General features: G+C 43.5%; 1 protein-coding gene across 3 annotated transcripts in view; it reads right to left on the bottom strand.

The window, feature by feature from the left end:
* The window catches only part of SORT1 (sortilin 1), a 62,053-nt gene extending 44,409 nt beyond the window's left edge, over window positions 1-17,644 (bottom strand). The window contains exon 1 of one of the 3 annotated variants that reach the window (XM_032881545.1): window positions 17,292-17,644. In XM_032881545.1, the coding sequence (XP_032737436.1) occupies window positions 17,292-17,597 (306 nt within the window). In that variant the 5' untranslated portion in view covers window positions 17,598-17,644. Of the gene's footprint in view, window positions 1-16,833; window positions 16,945-17,291 lie in introns of those variants that run through there. The other 2 variants (XM_032881544.1, XM_032881546.1) reach the window with 2 other exon arrangements.
* Between the last annotated feature and the right edge of the window lie 3,013 nt (window positions 17,645-20,657).

Raw genomic sequence — 20,657 nt, 5'->3', positions numbered from 1 at the left:
CTCATTTTTGTTCATGGTCCTCCTGAACAGGTTTCTGAATTCACGTACGCTATTTGCCCCCTGGACAGTGAGTACCTTTGAGATCAGCAGAAGCTCTTGCACGATCTCTGAAAACAGTACCATCAGTGCCTCATGGAAGGCTTGCTTGCTAAATGCCGGTTAACTCTCAAACATTCAGGCAGAGCTTCTCACAGCCTCTGCAGGACAGAAAGGCCATTCATACATGTAAACTGGCTAAGCATCTGAGAAAAAGTAGGGCTGCTAGAGACATCTGGAACCAGCAGCTTAAAAACGGACACAGCAACGGGTCTTGTAAGATACTCCACGCAGAGCAAGACGGCCTGTTCTCTTGAGTGAGGATACAGTGTCTGAAATTACATCAATGAGCTCCTTGAGGAGTAGGAATACCCAGAGCTACCACAGGCACCAGAGAGACTACATGGGCTCACAGTCGTTTAAACACAGACTATCTTTCCAAGGAAGGCTCTGGTCATCACAACTGACTAGGATAAAAGACAAATTCCATCACAGGAGTCCTGGCAATCTTGATCAGGCCACAATGTAGTTAGTCTTGAGCCAATCAGGATCTGCAACTTTCACTGTTCAGACAAAGCTCTATACACCGCACCCAGTCAGCGCACACTGGCATTACTCACATTTTCCTGTCACCCAGTCACAGAAGGAGGAGGGTCATTAGATATCACTAGCGACACCCAGCTTCACCTGAACAACTCAAAGGATAGCTGCCCTCATTATCATCCAAAGAGTGCCTCTGGAAATGTAGGCCAGATTTATTAACTACAATTGGGGTGGGGTCTTCCGCTACCTTTAACTCTTCCTCCCTTCCCTTCCCAATAACTCAGATTACACTGGGTGTTCTTTGACAGCAGGCACTGTGATGTGGTGTCACCCATCAGGCCTAGCACAAGGTCTCATATGTAGTCAGGGCTCTGCGAATATCTCCGTGCAAGTCTATTTGCACCCCCTGATATCAGCATTATCAATCTGTGTGTAATCCTCCTTCTAGCATGGTTACCACCATTTCAGCAAATAATGGCTGAAAAAATCCATCTGTCTATGACAAATGCAACTAACTTTTTATACTCCAGTCTTTAACATTCTTATACTACTGAAAGTAAAAGAGAAAAATGAAATCAGATCTAACAACAGACCAAACCTCAGGTGGAAAGAAAAGGTCATATGGAAAGAAAAATTAACCCTCATCTAAATGCTATTCTGGACTTGCCTTAAAAAGCTTAGAAAGAAAGAAAGAAAAGAAGAAAGAAAGAAAGAGAAAGGAAGAGAAAAAGAAGAACCCAAACAAGAACAGAAAGGACCAATTCACTGCCAAGGAACCTAACTATGCCCCAGACCAAAGTTCAAGATACTTATAGGAATATAAAAATATATAGCACTCGAGAAGATAAAATTCACAATGTCCAACGTTCAATCAAAAAAACCAGGCATGCAAAGAAGAAAACAGGAACCATAATGAGAAGAAAAATCAATCAAACTGACCCAGAAATAACACAGATAATAGAACTAATAGACAAGGACATGAAGACAGCTGTAATTATACTCCACAGGTTTAAAAAATTAGAGAGTAGACCGGGCATGCTAAATAAAGGCACAGAAGATATGAAACAGACTCAAACTGGACTTCTAGAGATGGGAATTACAAAGCCTGGGATGAAAATTACATGGGACAGCATTAACAGGAGAGGAGGCACTGCAGAAAGGGACATTTTAATAGACTCGAAGCTATACCTATAGAAACTATCCAAGTGAGACACAGTGAAAAAAGACAGGAAAAATGAACAGAGCATCACTGAGCTATAGAGCTTCAAGTTACCTAATATATATGTAATAGGAGTCTCTAGAAAATTGGGGGGCGGGGTGGGAACAGAAAGAGGAAAAAAAAAAAAAAGGAAAGAAATACGAGCCCAAAGTTTCCCAGATTTAATTAAAAGTATAAACGCAGAGAGCCAAGAAACTCACAAATCCCAAGCTTAAGGAGCACAATGAAAACTACACCAAAGCACATCATATTCAAAATGTTTAAAACCAGAGATAAAAACCTTAAAAGCACCCAGAAGAAAAAAATGACATCACATACAGAAGAACAAAGAATCACTGGAGACTTCTCCTTATTCATAGTGCAAACTAGTGAGTGGATCAGGATCTTTAAAGAACTGGGGGGAAAACTGTAAAGATAAAATTCTATACCCAGTGAAAATAGTTTTTAAATGCATGCTTTAGAAAAGAAAGGTTCTGGTTCTTCTGAACTTGTTCATTGCCCCTCACTATTATATATGGTGGATGTTCCTTTCTGACAGCCTCAAGGGAGGGACTACACCAGTGCAAAAGATCTGGAAGGCAACCGAAATCCCGACTTTCCGTGTAAAACCAACCATTCCGGTTCCTCATGATCACAGCTCACGTGATCTCCTCCTAGGTATTACTCTCACAACACGTATGGATGTTGCTGGTACTCTAACTATTTACACAGCTGGCTACCTCTCAGATTACACTGGGTGTTCTTCGACGGCAGACACTGTGATGTGGTGTCACCCATCAGGCCTAGCACAAGGTCTTATATGTACTCAGTGCTCCGTGAATATCTCCTTACAAGTCTATTCGCAACCCCCTGCTATTAGTGTTATCAATCTGTGTGTAATCCTCCTTCTAGCGTGGTTACCACCATAGTAAATAATGGCTGAACAAGGATTCTCCTTAGGCCCTTTCTGCCAGCTGGAACACTGTTAACACTAGGACGTGTTCCGGGGTGCTCATACACATACCAGTGACCTTACTCCTCTCCTTCCCACTACAATTACCATCAACTCCATAAGGCCCAAACTGGTAAGGGCGTCCCACATGCATCGTATTGTTTGGAGACACTGGCGGTGGGGCAGACCATACAGAAGAGAAATGCACACATCTGAGTACGAAGAAACAGGGGTCTGAGTACTGAGATTTAAGCAGGGCTTCCAGAGGTGGGAGTAGCCACAAGCAACAGCAAGGTGGTGGGAGGAGGTTGTTGTGCAGGTAAAACAAACATGAAAATACATGCAACCCTTCTGAAAAATGTCAAAGGATAACACAAATAACATACTAATGTCACCCACCAGTCAAGTGCTGAGTATACAGTAGACGCTATTAAGCACTTGTTCAAATGACTAAATATTTTAAGATCAGGATAGACAAGTTGTGGTAGGAATAGAAGGAAAATAAAAATACAGTAAAGGAAATGTGTTCAAGAAGAAAAGTACTTCTGCTTGAATGCCCACAGAAAAAGGAGATGAGGCCACAGGATCACTTATGCAAATAGGCATGGTTTCCAATGGTATATACAGCTGAACATAATCAACCAGTAAGATATGGTTCAATTGTTCTAATCAAGGCAAAGTAAGATGAATAAAAGAAATATGAGCAGAGGACAAGGCTATGTGGCTAGAAAGAACTGAAAGGCAGAATAATCCCTTTTAAAAGGAGAAAACCCCAGACCTTCAGCACGATATTACCAATGAATAGCCTACAATACTAAAACACCGAACATATAAAAACACGTAGCTATGTAGGAGTTGAGGAGTCCAGGCAACAGAAGGTATAGGGGATGCCTACCTCAAGCAGTGTTGCAAAAGCGATGTTCTGTGCTAGCTGTATAGACGACAGTTGAAATGGAGAAGGTGGGGAGAGCTGAAGCACATTTTATTTCTGGAAAACAATAGCAGTGTTGCTCCAGTGTAGTATGCCTAAGAGGTAGATTATTTAGCACAAAGAGAACATGATCTGGCCAATTCATATTGCTAAGCAGTCAACCAAATGTACAATGCAGAAGCAGGCCAAAATCAAGGAAAACCATGTAAGTATACTATTTATGTGAAGATCAATCCAAAAGCCAGTACCCAAAAGGCCCACGGAGTAGATACAGTAATTCCGATTACTTAAACATACTCTATGGTAGGAAGTTCAGAAACCAAGCAGTTTAAGACTAGCTATATAAAAATGTCAGCTTGATTCAATCAGGAGCAGATGAGCACGAAACTTGTCACTTCTAGAGAGAGATTTATTAATCTCCTAGCACAGTTACTGGCACAAGAATAGACAAGACAGATCAATGGAACAAAACAAAGTCCAAGACTGGGCAAGGCTTCTTTTAGAGTGTATGATCAAACTAGCATTTCAAGTTAGGGATTGAAGTGTTAGAAAAACTATCTATATGGAAAAAATAAGCTGGATCCCTAAAACTTTCTTACCCCCACTCACAAATAAATTCCATACACAGCAAAGATTTAAATATAGAAAGTCAAATCTTGAAAATCCTAGAAGTATGAGTGACTATTTTTATAATTTTAAAACGAGAAGACCATCTCAAAAAATGATGCAAAAACTGGAACCCATAACATACTACAGGAATTACTTGGACTACATAAAAAAAAAAAAAAATTTAGTGGCAAAACACCAAATAGCGAGTTGAAAAAAATGGGAAAATTATTTGCAACAAGACAAAGGGTCACTATAAAAAAGAGTTGTCAAGTCAGTAAGAAAAGGACAAAGACCTCCAAATAGGCAAAAGACACAAGCAATTCACAAAGGATAAGGAAATGACTAATAACATGGGAAAGGCTATTCAATTTCACTAGTAATCCCAAGAAAATCACAGACAAATAATGTAATGACATTTCCAACTTCCAGAAAAGCCTGACAGCACGTATCCAGTAAGGACACGGAGCCCGGGCACCTGTGTGCACTGTAGGTGGGAGCGTCTCAACAGTGATGTGAATCAGAACTGAAAATGTCCACATCATATGACGCAGCAATCCCACCCTTAGGAATTAATCACAGTGGGATAATTATACATCTTGACAAAGAATGTTCGTACCTGGATGAGGCTAGCAGCTACTGAGCACTCCCTTTAGGCCATCTACTGCGTGAAAGCAGCTTAACACATCCTCATTTCATCCATGTAACAACACCGTAAGATATCACTCTCTCTGTATATTCTAGGTGAAGGATTAAAGCTTTGTTACATATGCCACAACAGGCAACAAAACAGACTGGGTGCTGCTGGAGATGTTCCAGCATCTGACACTGGAGGACATTTCCAACGCGCTGCCTAAAAAGCAAGTCACAGAATAGTGTGTAAAATCCTGTGTGGGTCCTTATGGTTAAAAGTTACCTGGAGGAAGGTCCTTCAAAAAATCAATAGCAACTGTCTCTAAATGGTAGAATTCATGGGGATACTTTTCCTTCTTTATAGTTTTTCTGGACTGACTGAGTTACTCCCCACCCCACCTCCACTAGCAGGAATCATGTTTAAAAATAAAACTATAGAAGTTATTTTTATTTTGAAAAAAGGATATATAAAAGAGTGGTATAAAATTATACACAGATGATGTCAGTTTCTTCTATTATACTTCTATTATACTGGCTAACAGATGCAACAGAAGCTTACAGGACAGGTTAGAAAGCCCGTGCCTCGAAGCCACACTAATGTCGGTGGTCTCGATTTAAGGCAGACCTCCTAATACCACACCCCAACGTCATTATTCACCAATACACTCAGTCTTCCGTACATCACCTGTTGAACAGTGATTTCTAATATCCCAGATGGCACTGACAGCCATTTGCTGCCCCCAGTAGGGAAGCTCTGGGCAGCAGGAAATCTTTGGCTGGCATTTATAACCAAATTGGTTTTCAGGGACTCATTATGTTTGGGAACAGGGGACAGCTTGTACTACCTTCTCTGAAATACATCCACCTTGACAGCTGATGGTAAGATTTATCCATGCATTCACTGCCTACCATTTTAAAGTGTGAGGTCCACACATTTAAGAGACCATGAATGAACACCGATGTCCATTTCTGGGGACCCGTGGCCAATTGCTAGCTCCATCTGGAAAAAGAGAAAGGCCACAAAACACAACATGCTTCATGGGGATAACTTTGTCTTCACATCTAATTAAACCAGGAGCCTAATTAAATTACTGTTGCTATAGCTCAGAGAACTTACAGTTGGTTGTGAGACTCACTGTAGCTTGGAAAGAAAACCTGGTAATGAGAAACTTCTGCCTGTCTTAGTTACACATCTGATCGAAAGTAAACTACTGAAAGAATCAAACGTGGGTCAGGTTTACAGGGTTGGCCCCAGGTGAAAAGCCATTCGCAGATGACCTGACCATCCTGCCATCAGGAACCACTTCTCTGGCAGGTAAACAAAGGGAATGAATCCCATGACGGTATCCTTCACACACATTCCTTCTTTGGACAAGTACCTCTGTGTGTCTACCATGCACCATGCCCTATTTGGAGCCCTGGGGAAAAAGCAGTGAGAGTCCGAGTTCAGTGCTCATGGAGCATTTATACAAACACACTTCCTACAGAAGTCTAAAAATGAAGGCTAACCATGCTAGACCTTTAATCTAGAGACGACAGCCTGTCACAGTGAAAAATACAACTATAAAAGCGGGTGTGAAAGCCCAGTCCAGTAACTCGCTGGTTGGAAAAACAGGCTCAAATTATTTTCTCTCTTGGGAATCCACTTCCTCAGAAATAAAACTGAATTATGCTCCTTCGCTCACTGGAATAATAAGAATCAAATGAAATAACATACAAAGGTGAGGCCCTGGTGGGCCCATAGAAGCTGGGAATTTAAGATTCAGGCTTCCAAAACCCAGCTAGGGAACACAGGGACAGCCAGGACACAGCGCTGTGCAGAAAAGGTCTGGGACACAGCCTGGGTGACGCTCCTGCGGGCAGGAAGAAAATCTTCACAGAATTCAGTTCTGTTAAATAAGGCACTGCTGGGATCATAAAACACGAGCTAAAAATAAGATCACAAATGTTCCAGTTCTCAGGGAGACTATTCTTAGAAATGAAAACGCTAAACACAAAACATTACACAAGTTTTCATACCTACTCAATTATTCAGAGTTTTCTGCAAGGCAGGACGGTACAGAGAAGAGCACTGGGCTAACAGTCAATCTGAATTTTCTTTCCAGCTCTGCCAAAAAGCTGTGTGAACTTCAGCAGTGCAACCTAACTTCACCACCAAGGTGAGGGGGGCTGGAATGCCAACACCTCTAGTCCTTATAAGCTTTAAAATTCTAGGACTCATCAATAATTAAACCACTCTGTTTGCTTTTCCACAGCTCTTTGTTTAAACAAACAAACAAAAACCAACTCAGCTGCTGGCTGGCTCTGCAATCCCTTAGTGCTGAAAGGGGGAGGGCCCAGCACCCTGCTTTACATAGAAACCCCAATGACCTGAACTCTCATTGGAAGGAAGCAAGTGAGACCTCTGATGGCAGTATTCACGTGGTAGAAATCTATGCATCTGACCTCAGAGATAAACTTGCAGACCATCCCTCTGTATCAACTTGCCAAACTTGTCAGAATTGTCTACAATTAGTAATCCATTTTCCTGGTTCACAGAAGCAGCAGCTAAAATTTAGGGGATAGTGCGTCTCAAGATAGGGTCAGCAGCAAAAAGAAGAGGATATTGCAAAGGGACTATCATTTCAGCAGAATCAAAAAGTAAGGTTCAACATCCAGACAATGGGCTGTTTGAAGAAAGGGGAGAAAACAGCCCCACATACCTCAACAGCCCTTGAGGGCATGAATGCCACACCACATTAAAATAATGTGAGTGGTGGCAGAGCATAGTTTAATCTCTTCTAAATGATGCAGGGTCACAGTATTGACTAAGAAGGCAGAGAAATATTTTAGAAAGATTCTCATTAAACAAAAACAAAAAACCTTTGGCACTTAAAAGGGTGGGCTTAGTTTTTGAAAAATTCACTTTCTTGGGATAACTCAATTCTCATTATGACCAATAAATGAGCTAAATTCCAAAACAGCGTTTACTTTTTATATCTTAGTCCCACTTCAAAAAGTGATAAGGGATAGGTCCCCATTGCCAGCCACTGAGCCACTGGGGGTGGGGACGAAGCCCCCACTGCCTCTGCTGCCACCATACCCACCTGCTTCCAGGTCCTTGGGCACACCAAGCTCCCTCCAGCCCCAAGCCTTTGAACACATGGTTCTGTGATACTCCTACTGATTAAATTCTATTCATCTTCAAGTCTTAGTTTAAATAATTTCTCAGTGAGTCCTTCCTAATGCCCCCAGATTAAAAGGACATCTGCCAATTACCCCCCTGTTGTTACTTTTGTTCTTCTGGGTACTAATCATATTTATAACTACATATTTGTTTAACGTTCATGTTTCCCACTGGCTCATAAAAACAGGGGTCTTGTCTGCTCTGTTCTACCATCAGCTTAGGATCCAATACAATGGCCAATATCTAGCATTGTATAATCAGCAACTGTAGAAAATTGAAGAAATGAAAGTAAACATGGGACAGAATACTATAGTTAAATGCTAGCTCTTACACAGCATCGTTGAGTGTTGGAGGAGAGAAAAGAAGAAAGCCACTGAAGCTAGAACGGCATTCAGACAGGAGGAAAGCCATGTGAACAAGGATGGAGAAGCACAGAGCACATGACGAGCTCAAGGGCCTGGTGGAAAGGTCACATAACTGGAACAGAGGGTAGGCATGGGGCGGGAAGTGGTGAAATGTTAGCCTAAAGAGACATGCACAGAAGGAAAAATAACTGCACTAGCATCCTGGTCTGCCGCGCTTCCAAGCAAAGTTCCTCAGAAGCAGCCATCACATCTTGTTACTACTTCTTCAAACCTCCCAGACACTGGCGCCGTGTAGGGCTCACAGTGGCGGCTCCATTAACAAATGAGGGTGAAGCCGGCAAGGTGTGGGTGCAGAGCTGTCAACTTAAAATCACAGGCACTGACTCCGATAAACTAAAGCTTACTGAAGCTTCAGAAATAGTGATTAAACGGTAAGTAGTCTTATTTTTTATGACTGTAAATTCTTTAAAACCATAAGTAAACTTTATCTACTTGAAACTACCAGAACCAAATGACGGGGTATCTGATCATGGTGGGATTATTATTTCTCCATCAACTCTCATAGCTTCCGGAAAGACACCTGGGTTAGATAATCTCCCTCTCACCTTATATCCTTGTTCTTAAAATCCCAAGTCCAAGGACATAAGTAGTACACATTTCTTAATCCAGACCTCTATGACTGCTCATGATGATTCTCTAGGAATATTACAGCTATAAAAAACAATTTCAAGTGCATACACAAATATTTGGGCATCTAACCGGTAACGCATCAGAAGCTTTGTGGAAATCATCATTGTAAGATTTACTAAAGGATGAACACACACTAAATCCCACATCTCATTTAATCTTCACAATGACCCTAAGACATAGATCTTAGGACCTCCATTTTATAGATGAAAAGACCAAGACCCATTGAAATTAATCTGTCCATGGTCACCACTGAAGTTTGAATTTAGCCAGGTCTGACCTGAGATTATGTTCCCTCCTAACCACTGCCTCAAAGAACTGCCAATCATATTAACAAGTTAAAATTTTGATGTAATCATGAAGGTTAAAAAAAGAACACATACGCTTCTCACATTTCTGCCAATCTTGACTCACCCTCCTTCTTGCCACCCCCACCCAAGCCTGTCACCCAACCCTGCCAAGTGATAAAACCACTTCATCTCCCGTATCTCCTTTTTTGCACGTGTTCCTCTGGAGTTGGTATTTATCAGGATCATTTGGCTGACAACCGGAGTCAGTAGCCAGATCAACAGGCTTGTTAAGAAATGACATAAATCCCACATACGGTACTCCAAGGTTTTCAGAACATTTTCTCTTCAAAGCCTCTGATAATGCTCCATTTTATATGGGAAACTGAGGCTAAAAAAGGCTAACTGAGCTCTGCTGAGGGTTCAATGATGGAAGAGAGCAGAGAATTCACAACTGTAGGACTTACAGTTGGGGTCTATAACCTTGCCTTATCCCTATAGCAAATGCATTGACTTAAAATATCTCTATGAGGGGTGCCTAGATGGCTCAGTCAGTTAAGCATCTGCCTTCGGCTCAGGTCATGATCCTGGAGTCCTTGGATCCAGCCCTACCCCGGGATCTCTGCTCAGCAGAGAGTCTGCTTCTCCCTCTCCCTCTGCTGCTCCCCCCTACTTGTGCTCTCACCCTCTTTCTCAAATAAATAAAAATCTTAAAACACACACACACACACACACACACACACACACACACACACACACACACATCTCTATCTACACTTCGAAACACTGCACCACATTGGGACATCCGTGTTCTACTCTCAGTTCTTGGCCCACATACAAAGTCATTTAGACTCATCAGTAAAAGTAAGAGATTTGACCAGCTAATGAGCCTAACAATCTATGATTCAAACTGTTAAGCACATTATCAGCAAGAATTCAACCTCATCCTGTTCACAAATATTAAGGAAAGAGAAATCTGTTCATTGGCTTCACCATATTATAGCTCCTGGGTGTCTCATGTCTTGGCTCACCTTCTCCTCCAATAAGGTCCAGGAGTCTAAGAGTGCTCCTTAGAACCTTTAGCACTTTAAGTATAAAAGGTGGTCTGCCCTGCTCTCTATTCTGCTCTCCTGTTGGATGTATTCTTCAATACCACAGCAATGGTCAACCTCTAAATGGTCAGCTCTTCTTGGATCCCCATTTCCACCTCTGGTTTCTCCATCTTTAGCCTCATGTCTAACACTACCTGTTAAAAGACATTCCCCATGAAGTCCCAAAGCACCCCTGCCCAGCCTTCCCCTCTCTTTCCTCTTCCCGCTCCCAACTAAGACCTACCCTTTTTGACTTCTCTATGTGTTTTTCTGGAAACCTTAGACATACTCCTCATCAGCTACTTCTACCCCACAGAAAACTTTCCATTGACCATTCCCTGAGCATGTCCTGGATTTCCCTACCATCATGCCTTTACAGATCTCCTTAAGAATTACCTGCATACCTTGATTCTCTCTTCATCCAGGAGGCCTTCCCAAACCACTGCACTGTGGTCGGCATGCCTTCTTTAAAAATTCTTCCAAACTTTCATCAAGACACCTTTGAACACTTAATCCTTAAAGCAGCACCAATGTGGGTATCTCTAACGTTTGCCTTGGATGTCCAAAGGCCTGGACTCCACTATATGTAGCTTACTAAGTGCTTAAATGAATGACATTGACACAAAACATTTTGATAAAACTTTTTATTTCCCCTTCCAAATGATCCTAAAGCTGCTTCTGTAGTTTAAAAAACTATAATAAAGGCCAGAGGAGTGAAGTGACTGTCCATGATCACACAGCTATAAAGCAGTAGAGCCAGGACTCAAATCTGGAAATTGAGAGCTCTCTTTTGAATTGTGCATACAACATCTGAATCCCTTTGACAAAGAGTAGGTACCAGATAGACGTCTGTTTCGAACTATCTTGTCTGGGAAGTATAAAGTTCATCAAAATTTTCCTTCCCAGTTCAATTCTCTTAGTCCTTCAGGGTGATGAACTTGCTGTTGAACCAGACTTGTAAACTGGCTAAAGTACATCAGTACTTTGTTTCTTAGAACATACAGGAAGAAAAAAACAAAACTCTTAACAAAAGCAAATATGAGAGAGATAGTATTCAAGCCCGAGAGGGAAAAAAAACAAACAAAAAACCCCTCATACATTCTCTTCTGATGAAAAAAAAAAAAAAATCAAGCCAATTAATCACTCCTATGTTTCTAACTAGCACAGGGCTGAGTATATTAATGGTAAGCTGACCATCTATTTTTAAAAACACAAGCAGCCAGGACAAGAGAAAAAAAAAAATCCCAGTTTTGGCCAAGTACTGTAGGAAAGGAAAAAAACAAATTTATTGTTATATGTTTTCTGGGTTTGCTTTTAGACTATCCAAGCTAGTAGCTTTTCTTTGCATTAGATTTTTCAGGCAACAAAGGATGACAAAGTACTACCCAAAAAGTAAACGAGTCAAATGTCTTTCATAATTTTATGGAAAAAAAAAAATACTCCTGCTATCTTAAAGAACACTCATATTTCAGTGAAGCAAGCTCTGGAGGTGGTAACAAATTACCCCCAGATGTGAAATCCCTGCCATGTTCAAGTTCAACTAGGAAGCAGAACAGCCCCAATTTGCTTCTAAATTTGGAATCAACCAATAAACATTTGTGATCACAACCCCTGGCCTCCCCCTCTTCCATATGAATCAGAATTGTTTTAGACATTTTAAAGCTAATCCAAAATTTCTCCTGTTGTATATGAGCAATTGAGAGCTCGATACTGAAATGTAAAACAGAAAATAAACTGCATTCACAGAAAACTTTCTCAGCAAAACACCACAGGCTCTGAATGGAAGATTCTGTTTTTGCTGTGGTTTCCTGAGACTAGGATTCAGGGTGGAGTGGGGAAAATAGCCTCAATCTTTAAAAACAAAACAAAAAACAGAAAAAACCTCCACATTTCTGGCATTCACTTAACAACCTCTGTAGGTATGAAGGGTCTGTCATGAAGATTCATTCAACCCAGCTAACTCAAAGCCACATATGACTAACCCAACTTTGACTATAGTCACTATTAGAAAAACAAAAAACCTGTCTAGAACAGCCTGAAATTGACTAGCATGTTCCTCAAGCCCCATTACTCCTCAAACCCACCTACACACAAATCAGTGAGGCAACCTAGACAATGGTAAGAACAAATTTTCGCCAAATTTTTAAAAAGAAAAGTGCCAAAGAAACACTAGTTACAAAGAAATAGGAAGGTAATTGAAAAAATTTTGGAAATTTATAAATGCAGTATCTATTTCATAATATTTTTAGAGCAACTGTCACAGTGCCTTTTGCAAGAAAAGCTGTATTTTTAATTACACGTCAAATTTGATAGTTTTGCCTGCCATAAAATTAGCTTCTAATCATATAAAACATCCAAGCATCATTTCTCCAGTCTCAAAACACAGCTCACTTCTGTAAGGGCAGAACTTGAAGGGTGCCTGGGTGGCAAAGTCAGTTGGGCATCCAACTCTTGGTTTTAGATCAGGTCATGATCTCAGGGTTGTAGGATCAAGCCCCAAGTCGGGCTCCACACTCAGCGTGGAGTCTGTTTGGGACTTTCTCCCGCTCTCCCTCTGCTCCTCCTCCTCATGCTATCTCTCCAAAATAAATAAATCTTAAAAGGAAAAAAAAAGAACCTAAGGGGTAGGGGTGCACAGAAAGGGAGGGAGAGGAGCAGACCTCACTCCTGCTCCAACCATTACCACTCAGTGTTAAGCACTGCCCTTCCTGTGAGGATCACACAAGGATAACAGGCCAACTAGGACAAAGTTGGGGAGCACAGGCTCTGTAGTCACCCACTGAGAATCCAATGCTTGTTGGCAAGAGCTGATTGGAAATCGGCAGAGTGCAGAAGAAGCTGCTAAGAGCCTCTGTGAACCTGACATGGAAAATCAGATCGAAACAACAGGATGGGAAGCCCATTATTTTTATCATTACAGAAAGAAAATAACCATTAGAAATTGACCAGAACATAAGCCTTCTTCCAATCATTTCCACAAACAGGAGACTCAGATTTCTAATGAAAAATCACTATGCACAGAGCCAAATATTTGAGTCAGCAGAGACCTTACCTAATTGTTACACTGCATTCCCCCTGAGCCATTTGTCCTGCCTGGATAGCTCTCCACCCTCACCCCAACCAAACCACAGATGAAGACTAACCTTTCCCCAGACAAATACACGTCATCAAATCTGCTGAACGTGCAACTGAATTCCCGACTGCAGAAGTCACTTTATAGCCACCAGGGTTAAAGGTCTGATTAGTATACTGCATGGGAATAGGGTCCTCGTGGGGATTTTGCTCATTCTGCTCAACCGGGATCAAGAAGGAAATCCTATGGAATTCCTATGCTTCCACCTTTGTAAAACAAACGGGTGGAACAGGGCTCAAGAGAAGACTAACTCGAGGGTAAGGGTGGGAGTGCTGGGGAAGACAGTATGGAGAGAGACTGCCTGTTGGAATAAATGAGGCAGTTAGAAAGTTCTGGGGCAGATAAAGGCACTGACCTTCCGATTTCCGGGTGTGACAAAGATCCACAACGGGCTAGGAGCGGGAGCTCCCTGAACCTCCAACAGGCACATTCAGTCCTGTCAGCCTGGACTCAGCCCTGCCAGCACCAGCAAACAAACACGCACATTCTTCTCAGAGCCCACATGCCATACAACGCGGTCTCTCTCTCCAGGGCCTGTTTATTTAAGAAACCAGATGCTTTGATGTTGGGGTGCAGTTGGGAAGTTCTGTGTAAAGAAGTAGTTAATGACAGGAGCAGAGGGAGGACAGAAAGTGAGCAACAGTTTCTGGCTTTTAATCATAAGTTTTGAAAGTTTTAAGGAAATTATCAAATGGTCTGAACACAGGAATGAGAAATAAGGAAATTATGTCAGCAACCACCGTAACTCTGGCCAAAGCATTTCATCTGTTTCTTTAAGACAGTTTTCATGCCGAACCTCAAAGGGGTACTTATAGGAGGAATGTTTTGAAGCAATCCAACTTAGCAACCAACATTAATAAAATCGTCTGTGCTTGCTCAATTTGTCTCATGTGCAAAGGTTATACGTGTCACACATACTCCAAGTGCTTAAAAGAGTCAAAGTGTGGCATGAAAACAATTTTGGGTTAAAGGCAAAAAGGTTATTTTTTGAGTCTGAGAAAAGGATTTTTATAAATACACAGACACACTTGCTGGATTTCATGAGGGAAGAAGCCCAAGGTATAGGTCATTAGGGCACACATCTACTAATACCAGAATATAAAAGCACTATCATGCTTTAGTTTTACCTTGCTCTTTAAAGAAGAAACGCCAATAAATTCTCACAAGCCAAACAAGCCAATGGTCCAGGAGATCTGCTAAAACCTTCTGAGGCTTTTCATTGTCCAGTCTGAACTATCTTTTCTTTGTATCTTAGCACCCCCAGCATCCAGCACATCTTGGACATTTTGGGCGGCGTTTTCATGTACTGGCTATATGAATCAATATGGCTTAACATGAACTGCAAGTTTTAACAAATGAGAACCAAAAACTTTTGATTTTCTTTGGGAATTGACTCCTGTCATCTTATGAAAAACTCCTCTTAGTGGCACTTTCCCAGCTGTACAAAAGGATACAAAAAAAAAGTATTATATACAAAAGTATACAATAGCCCTGATAAAAAGTTGTTTGGCCATGCTGATCCTTTCATTTCACACTGTTTATAAAGGGTCCCTAAATACTAGATCTCTCAATACCATTCAGGATGACTTATCAGGATTTCTAAAAATAAAGAACTGAAAAGCAGAACAGACTACAACATAACAATTCTGGGTTAAGGACCTCTAAGAACTGCTTTACTCAACCATTTCTAAGGTGAAGATTATTAACGGCTTCACTTTCACCACATTCACATGTTATAAACAGGATGGGATCTCTGAAGAAGAGACTACGGGCAATTAACAAGTAAAAAAAGAGCTATTTAAAATTAGGTCACTGAAAGAAGACTGAGGAAAAAAAGCAAAAAAAAAATCAGTAGCTAAATAAAATGAGATAGAGGGAAGCTTCTTTCTTTCTTTTTTTTTTTTTTTTTATTTGACAGAGAGAGATCACAAGCAGGCAGAGAGGCAGGCAGAGAGAGAGAGGGGAGGAAGCAGGCTCCCCAGGACCCTGGGATCATGACCTGAGCGGAAGGAAGAGGCTTTAACCCACTGAGCCACCCAGGCGCCCCGGGAAGCTTCTTTCTGAAGAACAAGGTTTCAGATCTGCTCTTGAGTATATCTGGCCTAAGGAACCCCTGAGCCATTTTTTTCTACCTCTAGCTTTAGAAATCAACAGTTTACAAAAGACGTATCAAGTCAGACTAGTCAGGGAATACACCCAGGAGTAGCAGCAGGTTCTAAGGTAGGTCAACCAGCAAGAGAAGAATCAAAAATATGGGGTAAGAATGCTACCTCCAGCTGACTCCAGGAAGGAAGGGGTCCTGTTTTAAGTTCAGCATCAGTGCTGTAAAGCCTTCCTCAACTCCCCACTGTGAGACAGCCATCTACACCATTATTTTTTCCTGGCAAACAGGAAGTCTTCCCAGTACTCACTCCACCCTGTCCGCATCCAACTTGGTTGCATCCAACTTGATTCCACCGGTCAGCACTAGTTACATAGCTGCCGCCTGTGTGGCCTTCAGTGGGGCTCTCCCTGACTGCCTGTGCCCTGACAGTAACTGCCCCCAGGGACCCCACATCTGAGAATTCAGCACAGGTATCAAGTAGAGTCCAGGCAAAGGGAGAAAGACAGTTCAAGGGGAGACTGAGATTTGGCTGACAGGGAATGTGGTCACACACGGACAAGTACAACCAGCCACTCATCTCTAGCCCTCTGTGCAACTCTTGTTGAAAGAGGAAAGAATGTAATGGCGAATGTATCACATGAAGGCTACTCTGCGCAAATATGGGTAGCAACAATTAAACCATTAGCTCCCGGGGAGACTCGAGGAAAGGTGTCCACGTTGCACTGCAGCAAGGAGCCTGGACCTTCTTAACCATGGGCTTTGTCAGGCCAGTAGTGTGCAAAGGTTGAGGGGCTTGTCCCTAGGGAGAGAACTATCGCAATTTTTAAAGTTTCTGACTAGGACTGAGCACAAAGGAGAATGTCGGCAATGTGCTTCCTGTTGGAAATCTTCTTAAAACAGGATGAAGACAACCTGGTCCGACTCCAATGCCAGGCTAGAAGGTCAAATTGAAGGCGGAAGAGAGATCACAGATAGATTGTCAGCCCATCTCCAAGCTTGTCCCTTCACCTACTAAAATACACACAGTAACCTAAGAACTGCCGTGGGATTTCTGAACACCCGCCTACCCACCCTGAAAGTACTGACCCAGCGAGGACACACCTCTGCTTCTGCGCAGCCCAACTTCTCCAGCACTTAAAGAGGTGATTAGTCCTCCAGCCTCCTGGTGGGTTACAGCGTTACTGGGTCCTGATTATTTACACAGACACAAAACAAGGGCGCTCTAGAAATTTTGGCAACTTTAAAAAAAAAAAAAAAGAATGCCGTGACAGTCTAAGGCTGCCTCCCCTGTGACGAAACACAGCCGCGCGGGCCGCGGCGTCCCGGGGGCCGCTCCCGGGCCGGACTCCGCCCGCCCGCCGCAGTTTCGGGGCCGCGGCCCGGGGGGCGCGGGCGGCGCGGGGCAGGCGAGCGGCTCGGGTCTCCCCGGCGGAGCCGCGCGGCGCGCGGACGCTGGAGGAGGGACGGGCCGCGCGGGCGGGGCAGGCGGCCGCCGGGGGAGGGGGGCCGGGGGCGGCACCTCGCAGTCCGGGCGGCTCCCGGGCCCGGCGCCCGCTCACCTGGTGCGTGTTGTTGGCCAGCTTGGCGACGAAGTCCCGGACCCGACCGCAGTCCTGGTCCTCCTCGAGCGCGCTGCGGCGCCAACGGCCGCCGCGGGGAACCGGGCCCCCGGGCGCGGCCGCGCGCAGCCCCCAGCTCACCCCGACGGGGCCGGACCAGCGCGACAGCGGCGCAGCGGGCGGCGGCGGCGCGTCCAGCCGGTCCTGGCCGAAGGTCTCCGGCGGCAGCAGCTGGAGGAGGAGGAGGAGGCCGAGGCCGTGGGGCCAGCGCGAGAGGCCATCCGCAGCTCCCCGGGGCCGCTCCATCGCCGCCGAATGCCGACGCCGCCGACACCTGCCGCCCGGCTCGCCCGCCCACCCCCGCCGGCGCCGCGCCACACCCCCGAGCCGGAGCCCGGCGCTCCTTGGATACGCGCAGCCGGGCCTCTCCGCCCCCATAGGCTGGCCGCCTGTCCTTCTTCCCCGGTCCGCTCCTCATTGGCTCGCGTCGCCTCCGACTTCGGGGGTCCTGGATTCGGATGCCAAGATGCGGGACTGATTGGCTGGAACGTGGCAGAGACCGCTGAGGTCATCCCCCCATCGCCTGGCGTCTTCGGGGCCGGGCTTCCAGAGTTAGCGTAGGAGCTTCCCGCGCCTCCTGCGAAGCACCCCCTGCCCGTGGCGCCCAGACCCTCGCTGCTCGCTCTGGCACCCTCAGGTTGGGGACCGGGTTATTGCCCCCCCCAGCGCGTCTCCCCCCCACAGACATCCCTAAAATTCCTTGGGTTGCGGCAGCGCCTGGAAAATCTCCTAAGGGACTCCCTCAGCTTGCTCAGCTGGAAAAGGGGGCTTCGTCATGAACCGGTGCTTCAGGTTTTTAACCTTCGCGTACTGGAGCACCCATTGTCCAGTGAAGCAGCCCGCCTCGCTGCCAGAAAGGTAAATGCGAACTGTGTGGGCTGGTCCTACGGAGGCAGATAGACATCAGAACATCCGTGACTCATGCAAGCCTGAAGAGTCCTCCACTCCACCACCTATGGTCTCACTCGCTTTCCTCTTCTGCAGGGAGTTAGGCCAAAGGCAGAATTGCTTATTGGTTTCCCTAGACTTAACAAAGTAGCTTAGAAATCAAGGGTGGGTGAAAGGGGCAAGAGAATTCCCCAGTGCTTACTTTAGACACGATCATTTCATAGGTAGGTGCATGTTGTCTTTACCAAAGTGTCTTAACCCTGCCATGAGTGCATTGCACAAGTTTGGTTTTGAGTATATGATGCCCCCTAAATTAGCATCCTGCCTCTAATCAATAAAACAAAACCCTATGCGGTTCCCTTTATCGCAGACACTGCACACTTAACTTTTAGAACATGCAGCGCAGGTAAAACCAGTTTTGAATCTTTACTGACTCCATCCCTTCGGAATGCTCGAAGTTGTTCAGTAGAAAAGGCAGCAAATAGAAAGATACTAAGCGCACAAACGTTACGCTCAAATAATACCACTAAAAAGTACTTTTAACTACAAACTGGAGGTAAACCCAAATGAGAATATATTATTCATTGTAGAGCAAAATGGTGCAATGCACCCAACCTAATGTTTACATTAAAATCCATCTACTCACAGTAATTTGCAAACAAAAAGCTTTACAAATTTACATTTTTTTTTCCAGAACAACCGTAAGACCTGAGAAGTGAAAAATATTTTTGAATGGCATCTGAGCAGAGTGATGAAATCACTAGATCAGTCTTCCAAGTTCTCAGCTGCTGAAATGACAAAGCTTGAAAACTGGTGTACAATTTGTTCCTTTCCATTAATTACCATGTGTCAGATTATTTTTTTAAAATACAGATTATTTTTTAATCTATGCCAACTATGGAGTAGATCACAAGACAGTCAGTTCCAGTAGCATGTGATTAGCTAGGGGAAGAAGAGAGGGTATAAAGGAGTATTTCTTTGTTTGGGTGACACAAAGATGAATGGTCTATTGTCTTATGGGCTTGAAAAGAAAAAAACAACTCAACAGTGCCATCTCCTGGAGAAATTACTACATACACTTTTAAACAAGTATTGTTGCAGTTATTGTTGCACTTTTGAATATATTACTTTTTGTTAACCAACCATATGTGTACAGAATATGTATTTCCTTCATCAACTGCATTAGCTGCTAGGGACATGGTACTTTGCATATGGCGCTGAGAAAATGTTTTGCGTAACTAAAGTGTTTCAGTATTTTAGTCTGACACAGGCACTATATACAAAAGTTGCACTGTCAGATCTCCCTTGTGAAATACAGCACATAAGCTCTTACCTCACTTGCAGGACTAAAATACATCAATTACTTATTAGTAAAAACTGTACCTTTCTCCAAGATAAATTCTATAGCTGAAAGATGAATAAAAAGTGGTTACACATCACAAAACCATCACTTTTCCTAGTGAGATAATTTCTGATCCTATTTATTTTTTTAAATAAGAAGTCTTATTTATTTGACAGAGGGAGGGCACAAGCAGGGGAAGCAGCAGAGGGAGGGGGGAAGAGGCTTTCTGCTGAGCAGGGTGCCTGATGCGGGATGCGGGCCTTGATCCCAGGACCCTGATATCACCACCCAAGCCAAAGGCAGATGCGTAATCAACTGAGCCACCCATAAGCCCCTCTGATCCTATTTCAATTGGACATGAGAAACGTTGTAGGAAACGTACAGAAAACCAAACTTCTCTTTTTTAAGGATGCTGAAATCCTATTCTTTCAAAAAACATAGAGGGTGTGTGAAATTCACTGTCTCATCAGCTGTAGAGTCCAAGGTACAAAAAACACTGCCTAGGCAGCGAGGAGGCATAGTGTAAGCGGAGGCTAAGGGAGATATGTTAAGATCTGTTTTTCCCCACATAATACCCGTAATTCAGAGACACAATTCTCATCTCTCCCTAAAGGAGCATGCTTTGTCCATGAACCTACAGAGTTAAAGGGAATGCTAGTCTAGTTCTTCCCAGTAGAAGCTTCATGGGAGCACAGACCACATCCAGTATTTTCACAGCTCCATCCTCAATGCCTAACACATGGTACATAGTAGAGAGGTATTAGATTTGAGTAAATGGAAGTAGTGATAGGGTTTTTCAGTGGCATTTTCTACCAGGATTTGATAAATGGTGAACATGAGAGAAATGAATCTCATGATTATCGTGTTGTATTTATTTTTTAAGTAACTTCGAAGCCTAATATGGGGCTCAAACTCATGACCCTGAAATCAAGAGTTGCATGCTCTACTGACTTGAGCCAGCCAGGTGCCCCTATCATGTAGTATTTAATAACAGGAATAAAATCACTGGACCAGTCTCCAGAACATTGGTGACAATGTATTCTGGTTCTCTACTTTCCTTATGTGTATATCTAGGG

The sequence above is a fragment of the Lontra canadensis genome, unplaced genomic scaffold (genome assembly GCF_010015895.1).
Source record: "Lontra canadensis isolate GAN:19392208 unplaced genomic scaffold, GSC_riverotter_1.0 scaffold75, whole genome shotgun sequence".
Lineage (NCBI taxonomy): Eukaryota > Metazoa > Chordata > Mammalia > Carnivora > Mustelidae > Lontra > Lontra canadensis.
Note: the sequence above shows the minus strand (reverse complement) of the source record. Positions and strands in the feature narration are given on the sequence as shown.